This window comes from Microcaecilia unicolor, chromosome 3, assembly GCF_901765095.1.
Source record: "Microcaecilia unicolor chromosome 3, aMicUni1.1, whole genome shotgun sequence".
NCBI lineage: Eukaryota > Metazoa > Chordata > Amphibia > Gymnophiona > Siphonopidae > Microcaecilia > Microcaecilia unicolor.
The window spans coordinates 333,425,294-333,438,469 of record NC_044033.1 but is presented as its reverse complement, the minus strand read 5'-3'; the positions used below and the strand labels follow the sequence as shown (position 1 = coordinate 333,438,469).

The window sequence follows — 13,176 nt, the reverse complement described above, 5'->3', positions numbered from 1 at the left end:
AAACCCACCTCCCCGCTCCCCCCGTTTTCTATTTCTGTTGATGGCTCTCTCATTCTCCCTGTCTCCTCAGCTCGAAACCTTGGGGTCATCTTTGACTCTTCTCTCTCCTTCTCTGTTCATATCCAGCAGATTGCTAAGACCTGTCGTTTCTTTCTTTACAACATCCGTAAAATCCGCCCCTTTCTTTCCGAGCACTCTACAAAAACCCTCATCCACACCCTTGTCACCTCTCGTTTAGACTACTGCAATCTGCTTCTTGCTGGCCTCCCACTTAGTCACCTCCCCCCTCTCCAGTCGGTTCAAAACTCTGCTGCCCGTCTCATCTTCCGCCAGGGTCGCTTTACTCATACTACCCCTCTCCTCAAGACCCTTCACTGGCTCCCTATCCGTTTTCGCATCCTGTTCAAACTTCTTCTACTAACCTATAAATGTACTCACTCTGCTGCTCCCCAGTATCTCTCCACACTCGTCCTTCCCTACACACCTTCCCGTGCACTCCGCTCCATGGATAAATCCTTCTTATCTGTTCCCTTCTCCACTACTGCCAACTCCAGACTTCGCGCCTTCTGTCTCGCTGCACCCTACGCCTGGAATAAACTTCCTGAGCCCCTACGTCTTGCCTCATCCTTGGCCACCTTTAAATCTAGACTGAAAGCCCACCTCTTTAACATTGCTTTTGACTCGTAACCACTTGTAACTACTCGCCTCCACCTACCCTCCTCTCTTCCTTCCCGTTCACATTAATTGATTTGATTTGCTTACTTTATTCATTTTTTTGTCTATTAGATTGTAAGCTCTTTGAGCAGGGACTGTCTTTCTTCTATGTTTGTGCAGCGCTGCGTACACCTTGTAGTGCTATAGAAATGCTAAATAGTAGTAGTAGGATCTTTGTGGGCTGTCCTGATGCTCAGTGGGCTGTCCCAATGCTCAATGACCAGGGTAGCAAAAACACAATGTCCACGCACCTCTAGGACTCACAGAGACAGACGCTTCCAATGCTGATGGACTGGTTTTAAATCAAAGCATTTTTTGGTCACTGCTGCACACTGGGCAGAAGATTTCAGCGTATTGTCTACTATGGCACCTAGATCTTTTTCTTGGATGCTGACGCCTAAGGTGACCCATACCATTAGGTAATTGATTTGGATTCTTCTTACCAATGTGCATCAATTTGCATTTGTCCACATCAAATTTCATCTGCCAATTGGATGCCCAGTCTTCCAGTTTCCTAGGTCCACAGGTGTTTTGACTACTTTGAATAGTTTTGTGTAATCTGCAAATTTAATCACCTCACTTTTTCCGATTTTCAGATCAGTTATAAATATGTTAAACAGCACCAGTCCCCAGTACAGATCCCTTTGGCACTCCACTATCCACCCTCCTCCACTGAGAAAAATTGCCATTTAATCTTATCCTTACCAATTCCTATTCCACAAAAGGACACTGCCTCCTATACCTTGACACTTCAATTTTCTCTAGTCTCTCATGAGGAACTTTGTCAAATAGGTAGAGACAAGCCATGGCTCTTCCCACTCTCAGCCCCACATCTAGTGAGACCCATTCTGCTATAATTAGGTCCTGAATATCAGGATGCACTAGGAAGGCCTTAGAAGGACCTCTAAGCCCACATGCAGAAGGCTGCTTAATGAAAAGCACTGCCAGTGCTTCAGAAATAGAAGTACAGAATTCCTCTTTATGAAACAAGTTCAGTACTTTTTGGTCATCCCCCTCCTCTAACAGCTCCTTTAATGATGGCGCCTCTGAAGAGATCACAGTCCAAAGCGGTAAGGATGCCTTCCCTGCACAAGTAGAACTTTCAGCCCTCCAAATGGTTCTGAGTCAAACTTCAGTCAGATTTACCACTGCTGGCTGCTCCCCCCAAGCTCACAGTTTCTACAAGTCTACAGGATAAGACAGAATCAGGGCTGATACTCTGTCCCATGCTCCCCAGTAAACCTCTTTCCTTATTTTATTTTTTTTTAAAGGTTGTTATGCTGAACAGGAGAGCTCCAAAAGAAACAGGGGAGAGGTGAAGGGATGGAAGAAGCAAATTCACAGGGCACCAAAGACAGGGATTTGAAGACCTCCAGATGTGACTCTGCAAACTCAAGCCACTCGCAAACTTAATTGGAGACCAGTTAGCCAACTGGACCAGGAGCTGAAAAGTTTGTTTATTCACCTGTTGGAAATATAAAATACTAAGAAGCAAGAATGGATGCCAAGAGAGATGTATCAGCTCAGTTTTCAGTTCTCTATCTCCATCTGTTGGCTGATGGGACACAATCATCCCCACAGGTTCTGGAACAATGGGAAGCTACTTAAAGCGAAGATACATATCTGAAACAGGTATTCTCCAAGGACAGCAGGCTGATTGTTCTCACATGTGGGGTCGGCGTCCATGGAGGCCCAGGTAACAGCAAATTTTTTCATAGCAAAATTTAAAAAGTTTTCCCAGAGCCTTCTGGCGCGCCAACCGCACGGATGACTTCTCACCCATCACGTGAGCGTTCCCGCTCAGTTTAATCAAAAAGCAAATAAACAACTCCAAAGGGGAGGTGGCCGGGTTTGTGAGAACAATCAGCCTGCTGTCCTCGGAGAATACCTGGTACAGGTATTTACCTTCGCTTTCTCTGAGGACAAGCAGGCTGCTTGTTCTCACATGTGGGGTATCCCTAGCAACCAGGCTCACGCAAAACAATAAACATTGGTCAATTGGGCCTCGCAACGGTAAGGACATAACATAGACTGACCTGAAAACTATAAACAACTAACAGAGTGCTGCCTGGAGAAGAACAAAAATGGGTCTAGGAGGGTGGAGTTGGATTCTAAACCCCAAACAGATTCTGCAGCATCGACTCCCCAAACCGACTATCACGTCGGGTATCCTGCTGAAGGCAGTAGTGAGATGTGAATGTGTGGATTGATGACCACGTTGCAGCCTTGCAAATCTCCTCAATGGAGGCTAAGTGAGCCACTGACGCAGCAATGGCTCTAACATTCTGAGCCGTGACACGGCCCTCCAGAGTCAATCCAGCTTCAGCGGAAGTGAAGAATATGCAATCTGCTAGCCAATTGGAGATTGTGCGTTTTCCGATGGCGACTCCCCTCCTGTTGGGATCAAAAGAAACAAACAACTGGGCGGACTGTCTAAAGGGCTTTGTGTGCTCCACGTAAAAGGCCAATGCTCTCTTACAGTCCAAGGTGTGCAAACTGCTTTCGCCAGGGCGGGTATGAGGACAGGGAAAGAAAGTTGGCAAGACAATTGAATGGTTCAGATGGAACTCCGACACCAACTATGGCAGGAACTTAGGGTGCGTGCAGAGGACTACTCTTATGATGAAACTTGATACAAAGTGCATGCACTACCAAGGCCTGAAGCTCACTGATTCTACGAGCTGAAGTAACAGCCACCAAGAAAACAACTTTCTAGGTCAAGTACTTCAAATGGCAGGAATTCAGTGGCTGAAAAGGAGCTTTCATCAGCTGGGTGAGAACGACGTTGAGATCCCATGACACTGGTGGAGGCTTGGCAGGGGGCTTTGACAAAAGTAAACCTCTCATAAAGCGAACAACTAAACGCTGTCCAGAGATAGGCTTACCCTCTACACGGTGATAAGCACTAATCGCACTAAGGTGAAATCTTACAGAGTTGGTCTTGAGACCAGACACTGACAAATGTAGAAGGCATTCAAGCAGGGTCTCTGTAGGACAAGAAAGACGGTCTAGGGCCTTGCTGCCACACCAGACAGCAAACCTCCTCCATTTGAAAAAGTAACACTTCTTCGTTGAATCTTTTCTGGAAGCAAGACTCGGGAGACACCCTCTGAAAGACCCAAGGAGGCAAATTCTAAGCTCTCAACATCCAGGCCGTGAGCGCTAGAGACTGGAGGTTGGGATGTAGAAGCGACCCCTCATTCTGAGTGATGAGGGTTGGAAAACAGTCCAATCTCCACGGTTCTTCAAAGGACAACTCCAGAAGAAGAGGGAACCAAATCTGACCTGGCCAGAAGGGTGCAATCAGGAACATGGTTCCGCAGTCTTGCTTGAGTTTCAGCAAGGAGGTATGGGAGGACACGCATACAGAAGGCTGTCCCCCAATGCAGGACAAAGGCATCTGTTGCGGACCTGAAGCCTGGAACAGAACTGAGGGACTTTGTTATTGATCTGAGTGGCAAAAAGATCCACCAAAGGGGTGCCCCAAGCTCGGAAGATCTTGCGGACTACACCTATATTCAGTGACCACTCGTGAGGTTGCATTATCCTGCTCAATCTGTCAGCCAGACTGTTGTTTATGCCGTGACAGCAAGCCCAAAGCCACATCTGGACGGCTTCTTGACACAGAGGGCGAGATCCGGTGCCCCCCTGCTTCTTCGTGTAAAACATGAAAACCTGATTGTCTGTCTGAATTAAGATTACTTGGTTGGACAGCCGATCTCGGAAAGCCTTTAGAGCGCTCCAGATCGCTCTTAATTCCAGGAGGTTGATCTGCAGACCTTTTTCCTGAAAGGACCAGGCTCCCTGAGTGTGGAGCCCATCTACATGAGCTCCCCACCCCAGGAGAGATGCATCCGTCATCAGTACTCTTCATGGCTGAGGAAATTGGAAAGGTCACCCCATGGTCAAATAGGATAGAATAGTCCACCACTGAAAAGAATTCCGAAAGCCGGTGGACAGTTGGATTACATCCTCTAGATCCCCGCAGCTTGAAACCACTGGGAAGCTAGGGTCCACTGAGCTGATCTCGTATGTAGACGTGCCATGGGTGTGACATGAACTGTGGAGGCCATGTGCCCCAGAAGTCTCAACATCTGCCAAGCCGTGATCTGCTGAGACGCTTGAACCATGGACACCAGGAAGATAAGCTTCGGGAAGATAAGCTCGAGCTGTCTGAGTGTTCAACAGAGCTCCAATGAATTCCAATGTTTGGACTGGGGTGAGATGGGACTTCAGATAATTTATGACGAACCCCAGTAGCTCTAGCACCCGAATAGTCATTCGCATGGACTCCAGAGCACCCTCCTTCGAGGTGCTCTTCACCAGCCAATCGTCAAGATAAGGAAACACATGCACTCCCAGTCTGCATAGCGACACTGCAACTACAGATAGGCATTTTGTAAACACTCTGGGCACAGATGCCAGGCCAAAAGGCAGTACACGGTACTGAAAGTACTGTGTTCCCAGCCGAAATCGAAGATATTTCCTGTGAGCTGGAAGTATAGAGATGTGAGTGTAGGCATCCTTTAAGTCAAGAGAGCATAGCCAATCGTTTTCCTGAATCATGGGAAGAAGGGTGCCCAGGGAAATCATCCTGAACGTTTCTCAGACAAGAAATTTGTTCAAGGCCCATAGGTGTAGGATGGAACGCATCCACCCTGTTTTCTTTTGCACAAGGAAGTACCTGGAATAGAATCCCAGCCCTTCTTCCCCTGGTGGAACGGGTTCGACTGCTTGGGCCTGTAGAAGGGCAGAGAGTTCCTCTGCAAGTACCTGCTTGTGCTGGGAGCTGCAGGACTGAGCTCCCGGTGGTCAATTTGGAGGCTTGGATTCCAGATTGAGGGTGTATCCTAACCGGACTATTTGAAGAACCCACCGGTCGGTGGATATGAGGCCACCTTTGGTGAAAGAACATTAACCTCCCCCCAACCGGCAAGTAGTCCGGTACGGACACGTTTACTGAGGCTATGCTGAACTGGAGCCAGTTAAAAACTCGTCCCTTGCCTTAGGCACATACTGTTGATGAGAACAAGAGTGCTGGGACTGAGCCTGGGCAGGCTGCTGAGAAGCAGGAGTGTACCTTCGCCTAGCATAGGAATAGGGAGTAGCTCCTCTTCCCTCCAAAAAACCTCCTAGATGAGGAGGTAGTAGCAGAAGACGCCCGGCAAGAGAGAGAATCCATAGCCATCATTGTGCTTCTTGAGCTGGTCAACCAGATCCTCTACTTTCTCACCAAAAAGGTTATTACCCCGGCAAGGAACATCTGCCATCCGCTGCTGGACCGAATGATCCAGGTCAGAGACACGCAGCCATGAGAGTCTGTGCATCACTATACCTTGAGCAGCGATGCTGGATGATACATCAAAAGTGTCAAACGTACCCCTGGCCAGGAATTTTCGACACGCCTTCTGCTACCTGACCACCTGGCGAAAAGGTTCGGCCTGCTCCAGAGGGAGTGTATCAACCAAGCTAGAAAGTTGCCTCACTGAGTTCCGCAAGTGGATGCTTGTGAAGAGCTGGTATGTCTGGATTTTGGCAGCGAGCATAGCGGCCTGATATGCCTTCCTCCCCAAAGAGTCCAAGGTTCTAGATTCTGTGCCTGGGGGCGCCGAGGCATAGTCCCTAGTAGTCTTTGCTCTTTTGAGAGCAGAGTCCACCACCATGGAATTGTGAGGTAGCTGAGACCTTATCAATCCAGGCTCCCCGTGGATCCGATATTGGTATTCAGTCTTTTTCGGGATCACGGGATTAGACAGAGGGACCGGCCAGTTTCGCATAAAGACCTCCTTGAGTACATTATGAAAAGGAGCAGTTGCAGCCTCTCTAGGTGGAGAAGGATAATCCAGGGCCTTGAGCATCTCAGCCCTGGGCTCATCCTCAACCTCCATTGGGAAGGGAATAGCTGCAGCCATTTCCCGGACAAAGGATGTGAAGGATAGACTCTCCGGTGGATAAAGTCTCCTTTCTAGTGGAGGGGAAGGTTCAGAAGGAATCCGATAGGACTCGTCAGAAGAAAAGTACCTGGGATCCTCATCTTCCTCCCACGAACGCTAATCTTCAGTATTGGACAAGACATCCCCTCAGAGCAGTCCGAAACTGATCCTACCTCTACGCCGAGGAAGGACATCCTTGATGGTGGTGCTGAGAAGTCGAAGCCCGCCTGGACTCTGGTGAAGCTTCCTCCACCGACTTCGAAGGGGAGTTGACCTGGGTGGCAGGCGGCACCAAGGTCGGGGACCTCACCATAGGCGAAGGGCTAGATGCCACTGCAGCAGACAGTACAGAAGGCGCAAGCACCCCCGTGCAGCAACCCTTCCAGCTCTGGAAGCAGGGCCCTGACGCGCTCGTCGAGAGCCACCGTTGGACAAGGCTGCGGTGTCGGTAAAGGAGCCAATGGCAGAATCTGTTAAGGCTCAGGAGCAGGTACCAGGCTGCTAGACTGACGCATCGGCACCTCCTGAATAGAGGGAGAGTGATCCTCTTGGCACCGAAGCTTCTCAGGTGCCGAATCCCTCGACGCCCCGGAGCTCCTGGAAGTGTGTGTCGAAGGAGAACGATGACTGTGCTTCTTAACCTTCGCTCAACGTCTGTCATCGAGACTCCTTGGTACCGATGAGGAAGACGTGGCATCCTCACATCTCCTCAGGGCCGGGTCTGACGAAGGTCGGTACCGGGGGGCCTGCATAACAGGAGGCCTCGAGACAGGTGGAGAGCCACTCAATGCCTCACTGCTCCCAGCACAAGTTGGTCGTTCCACAGCCATTACCTTCAATCCAGACGTTGATGCGTCCCTCGATGTCGACGCCTCAGACCTCAGTACCGATGTCAATGTTGAAGGACAGGACCGAGCCCCAAAAAGCTTCTTTCATTGGGCTTCTCGAGACGCTTGAGTCAGTTTCTCACAGACTGCAAGCGGCTGGGCTATGGTTGGGCCCAATGCACTGGATACACCAAGCGTGGGTATCGATACCCGAGATGGTCCGGTTGCACCGAGTACAACGTTTGAAGCCGCTGGGTGTCTTCGATGACATGGAAGGAAAAACAGCTTCGGAGAAATTAAATGATGCGATCGTGCCAAAAAAGTAAAAGGCACAAAAGGGGAAAAACCCGACTGCACAGCCTAAGGCCAGCCGCGTCGAAAAGAAAGAAAACTTAGAAAGTGGAAAAAACTAAGAAAAAATACCGGGATTTTGTTTTGGAAAAAAGAACGAATAATGATAAAAGAAAAGAAATATTAAAAGAATCGTCAAGACACTCTTCCTGGGTCAGTGAAGCGAACAGGGAAAAACCTCTTCACCTCATCGTGGGCAAGAGAAACAGCGGGAACGCTCAAGCGACGGGCGGGAAGTCGTCCGCGTATGCGCAGTGTGCGCGCCAGAAGGCTCTGGCAAAACTTTTTTAATTTTGCTGTGAAAAAATTTGCCGTTTCCTGGGCTGCCGTGGATGCCGACCCCACATGTGAGAACAATCAGCCTGAGGTCATCAGAGAATGGAAATTAATGTTTAAAAGACTTCCAGACATTTTTTTTAAAGCATAACATGTAAATTGAAACACTGAGGCACCTAAAAGAATGATTATAATTACAAGGGTATCCAGCAACACAGTCAATACACCATACCTGTGAATCTCAGGGCTTTTCTGTCGGGTGCTAGGCTCTTTGGTAGCTTGTTGATATCCAGTAAACCTCTGATTAAGGGTCATTCCTACAGCAGACTTGAAGTAATGCTCTGTTGATTACAGAGGAAAAATACTGACCAATCAGTTTATTTCCCTTAAATAGTAATTTCCATTTCTGAAGGTATTTATATAATCTAACAGTAGTTTTACAATATTATACTATAATCATTTGTTATCCATAGTTAAGATTATGATTGCAAAAAAGAAATTACTGACACTAAGGTGAGCCCAGAACCTACCTAAAATGCTAGCAAAACCAACAGGTAAACATGCATACAGTACAGTGCTTGCTTCACTGGCATGTTCTGCCAGCCCTATTAACTCAACTAAGCAATGAAAGCCTCTAGTCTTACTGAGAACTACTTTCTTCTAATGACAGGGGACATATAGTCACTTTACAATTTTATCTGAGTTCTGTACACATCAGTACAGATACTATTACACTTTTTAAAGGTAACAGCTCAAACACGGAGTATAAAACTATTTATACTACAGTTTTAAATCAAGAATTATAACACAGAGTTGGTAAATAAGGAGCAGAAAAGTTCTCTTATGAAGAAATTTTTGCCATTTAAAGTTAGAATCTAAGAAACCTGCCATCAAGATCATTTTGCAGTAATGACAGCAAATATATATTCAAACAAGTGGTATTCTGGTAGACTAAAAAATAAAATTAGTAATAGTAGCACTGAATTTTGTAAAGACCAGTCTAATGAATGCAGTTTAATGTAAAATAGAAAGACATAAAAATCATGAACTATGAAATGTTACATGTGAAGCAAGTTATCTGCTTAACAGGTCAACATACATCTGTGTTAACTTACCGCCCGATATCCAGCACATGTCTCATAACCAACCATTAAAACTTGAAACAGCCACTACTAGGGTAGTGTCTCAATCATAATTCCATCAAACCCAGGAATTTTGGAGCTAGCAACTCAGTTTTTAGGCCTTTTTGCCAGGAAGACAGAAGATTCAACTTTGCCTGTTTTTGCATCTGTATCTTTCAACAGTTATTTTATTTTGTAACATGGGTTTTGCCATTTCAAAACACATTCCAGGACCTAGTCACAATGAAAAAGAAAAGATCACTGGGCATTTTCAGCTCTGAAAGAATTGAGAGCTGTTCAGATCTGTTGTACGATACCAATAATGAAAAACAAACACCTATCTATATTAACCAAAATCCAAATGAAAACAAACCAGTATGCTCTATTGTCAAAGAAAACTAATTTTGAAACTACAGGGCTTTCTGCACACCAATAACTTACAGCTATAATTGTTCAAGGCCACAACTGGTTGCAAAAACAGCAACAATTATATGTACCATGCAAAGGTTAATCTTTGAAATGCCTTTTTGGCTGAAGTACAGCTCTAGTATTGACTGACAGATGCACACACAACCTGAGAAGATCTTATTCAAGATTTATTATCCCAAACAATTACTCTGAGCCCCACTGGCAATGCAGGTTGCGTGTTCCAAAAGCAGAACTGTCCAAATGTTCCTAGCCATGGTTTCTTTCTTAGGACTATATCCTGCTATATGAAAAGCAGAAGTAACAGCTGAAAGTTTTTGATGCATTGTACAGTCGTGTACAGCCTGTGTATAGTAAAAACTTTTTTAAAGTGATATTTGGCCCAAAGAACAAACTGGCATCTCACACAGTGGCCTAAATTTAAGGTCTTAATTCACCCCCACCCCTTTCAATAAAACAGGATTTTGACTTCAAGGTTTTCCGTGGTAAAACATGGAAAGTATACAATGTATAAGCTGTCATAATGGAATAAAGGTGTTTCTAGAACAAAAGGTCATCATCAGCCATTATATTTTAGTTTCACTTTCAAACCTGCTTAAATTGACCCTCAATAAAAATGTACAATTGTTGATGGTTTAGTTATATAGAAGTGAATATTTAAAAGACTTTACTCAGGTAACTAAGCAATTGGTGCTTGAAAATTGCTAGCCCCTGCAAAAAGGGACTCGCATGGTTTTACAGTGATGGATGCTTTTACCTGAACAACAAAGGAGTTAAGGGGCGAGCAGTATCAGATGCATGGGGGATTTCATTCTGAAATCCCATTTTTATGGATTTTGCACCTGTTACAAAGTAGGTACTATGTCCCCACACCAGCTATCCCCCCTATTTTTGAAATGATCCTCTACATGGAGTTTTCCTATTGAAAATATGGTTGCAACCCTTAAGTATAAAGCACCTTGAGGCCTGCAAGTTCCTTGTAGGTACAGACTTGGATTGTAAGACGTCAGGGACATGTCTACTGTACCTGAATGTAACTCATCTTGAACTACTACTAAAAAGGTGTCAGATAAATCCAAATCTCTCTGAAGGGTTTCAGAACTTTTAAGTTAAATTTATTCCCCAAACTAAAGATGTAGAGCACAAAACAAAAATTTTCTTCTTTGGAAAAACTGGTGAAATGTATTTTTTATTTTGTTACTATACACAAGAGAAAGCAAAAGAACACAAAGTACTTAAAACTGTTTTTAATTTAGTCTCGTACTTTTATGATGTTGGATGGAAAATAAATACAGAGATGAACAGGCTTTAGCAGGCTGTATATTTAGGAAAGTGTGTGTGTGTGGGGGGGGGGGGGGGGGGGGGGGGGCTAAAGTGGAATATTGGATATAACATGTGATAGGTGGAGAATGCCACCAAGAGTCTGATGTACATTTTCTCCTACCTCAGCTCTAATTACATTTTGAAAAAATATGAACATGAAAAAAGAAAAAAAAAAGACTTCTATCTCCAACAACAGAATTCTCTTTTCTAACTAGAAGCATGACAGCAACTGAGATTAACTTTTTCTAAAGCTAAAATGGCCACACACAAAATTGCATACCTTTAACCTGATGAACGAGAGATACAATGTGCTGAATAAATGACTCTGAAGAACTTTTGCTGGCATGCGGCACCTTAATGTGGTCAAAGATGGATCGAAACTCTTGCTCTTTCTTCACTGAATGAACAAGCGTACTGGCAAGCAGCCTGTCATTAGTCAAAGTTGGTCTAAGCAAAAAAAAAAAAAAAAAACACACATACAAAGCAGCCAATTTAGTTTAATAATTCTTTTTTTTTTTTTTTAATTCAAATCAAAGTGCTAAAAGTGGACATACATACCCAGTAGTATCATCAAGAGGTACTGCTGTCATTTTGAGTTTGACTTCAGGACGCTGGGACTCTGTGGCTATCATTCTGATCCTGAGTGGACTCTCTTCTCTGAAGGTTGACTTTTCTCTCGATTCCAGGCTCTTATGTAGAGGAGGACTGTAATTGAAGAGTTCTTTCAGCTTTTCAGACTTTACCTGATCAGTTGACTGAATTTCTTGCTTCACCATTATTTTCTCAGAAATCTTGTCCTCCTGCTTGTACTTATCTTTTGTTGTACTGTTTTTTTCCAGTGCATAACTAGTCTCCTTAACTTTATAAAACTTATCTTCTTTAAATTTGTCGCTTTCCCTGCTACCCTTCCTTGAAACCTTAGATTTGTACTTTGCTCCTTCCTCCTCAGTATTCCAGTGAGATGCAGAAGCAAAATTTTTACCCTGATCTGCTAGAACTGACTTTCTAAACTGTCTATAATCCTCAGTCTCCTCTAAATCCTCCCCTTCTGATACACTGAGAAATGACTGCTTATTAGCATCCTTGTCACCCAGAGAGCCTACAGCTTCCTTTGTCTCCCATTCTTTTTCCCCCTCTTTCTTGCTCTTTTCTCCCCTTTCCTTTTGGGTTTCCTTTTCCCTAGTGTTACCCCTATCAAGCGGATGTACTCTATTCTCTTCATCTGTGTACCTGTGAATAATAAAGGGTGATACAATAATTATGTTCATGCACTTCATTTTCACAATTTCTTGTAAATTAGTGTCTAATATGAAAGCAGCAGCAACAGATCTACATACTCCTTGCAACAATGTGATTAGGGCATCACTTGAATCCAACACTTCTGCCGCACCTAACCCAATCCATCACACAAGTGGCTACTACACAATTAAATAATATAAGCATCTCCATGTTTTATTTCTAATCAAATGTTAAAAAGTATATTCTGCTGCTAGTGCTCCACCTCTGACTGATATATTTCACACTTAAGGTCTGCACAGAAAATATTTGTGTGTGTATCAACAGAACTCTTCACTACACTAAAAATAATGTACAAATTTCAAAGGTTTTTCTGCTGGTAAAGCAAAGTTGCTTACTTGCAACACATGTTCTCCAAAGACAGTAGGATAAATCCTCAAGTATGAGTTGCATTATGTAACAGAGCAGTGAAATGAACAACACAGTTTAATAATTGCAAATGCAGGACTTCCCACACTGGCATTACAGCAAGAGGCCATCACAGTTCCATATCAAGCTTTAAAAGTATGTGATAAAAAGGATCAACTCATTGGGGACATGGAAAGCTATTTTGATGACCCTCAAGACAACAGATGATCCAAGGAGGAGTCCATAGATGGTAAAAAAAGATAGTCTTATTAAACGATATGATCAAATATCTGACATGGCCACGTTTCAATTATCTTCATCAGGGGTCTTACTGTGAATTACAAAACATAAAACATACGTGTATACACATTATTTCTTGATTAAAAAACAAAGACATACATCAATGCTTACCTATGTGTTAGCGTGATATATTCAAATAAAACCTTCATGCACAATATCACATAACATGAAGTCAACAAATATCATCTGTTTATATATTTATACGTTCAATACACAAATTGGTTATGTTTTGTAATTCAAAGTTAGACCCCTGCTGAAGAC

The 13,176-nt window shown here is 44.3% G+C and overlaps 1 protein-coding gene across 8 annotated transcripts in view; it reads right to left on the bottom strand.

The window, feature by feature from the left end:
• The window catches only part of BCLAF1 (BCL2 associated transcription factor 1), a 247,097-nt gene that overhangs the window by 139,811 nt on the left and 94,110 nt on the right, over positions 1-13,176 (bottom strand). For 6 of the 8 annotated variants that reach the window (XM_030198433.1, XM_030198437.1, XM_030198438.1 and 3 more), the window contains exons 4-6: positions 11,530-12,201; positions 11,252-11,418; positions 8,334-8,442 (exon numbers count right to left, since the gene is read on the bottom strand). In XM_030198433.1, coding sequence (XP_030054293.1) covers positions 8,334-8,442; positions 11,252-11,418; positions 11,530-12,201 — 948 coding nt within the window. The remainder of the gene's footprint in view (positions 1-8,333; positions 8,443-11,251; positions 11,419-11,529; positions 12,202-13,176) is intronic. The other 2 variants (XM_030198440.1, XM_030198441.1) reach the window with 1 other exon arrangement.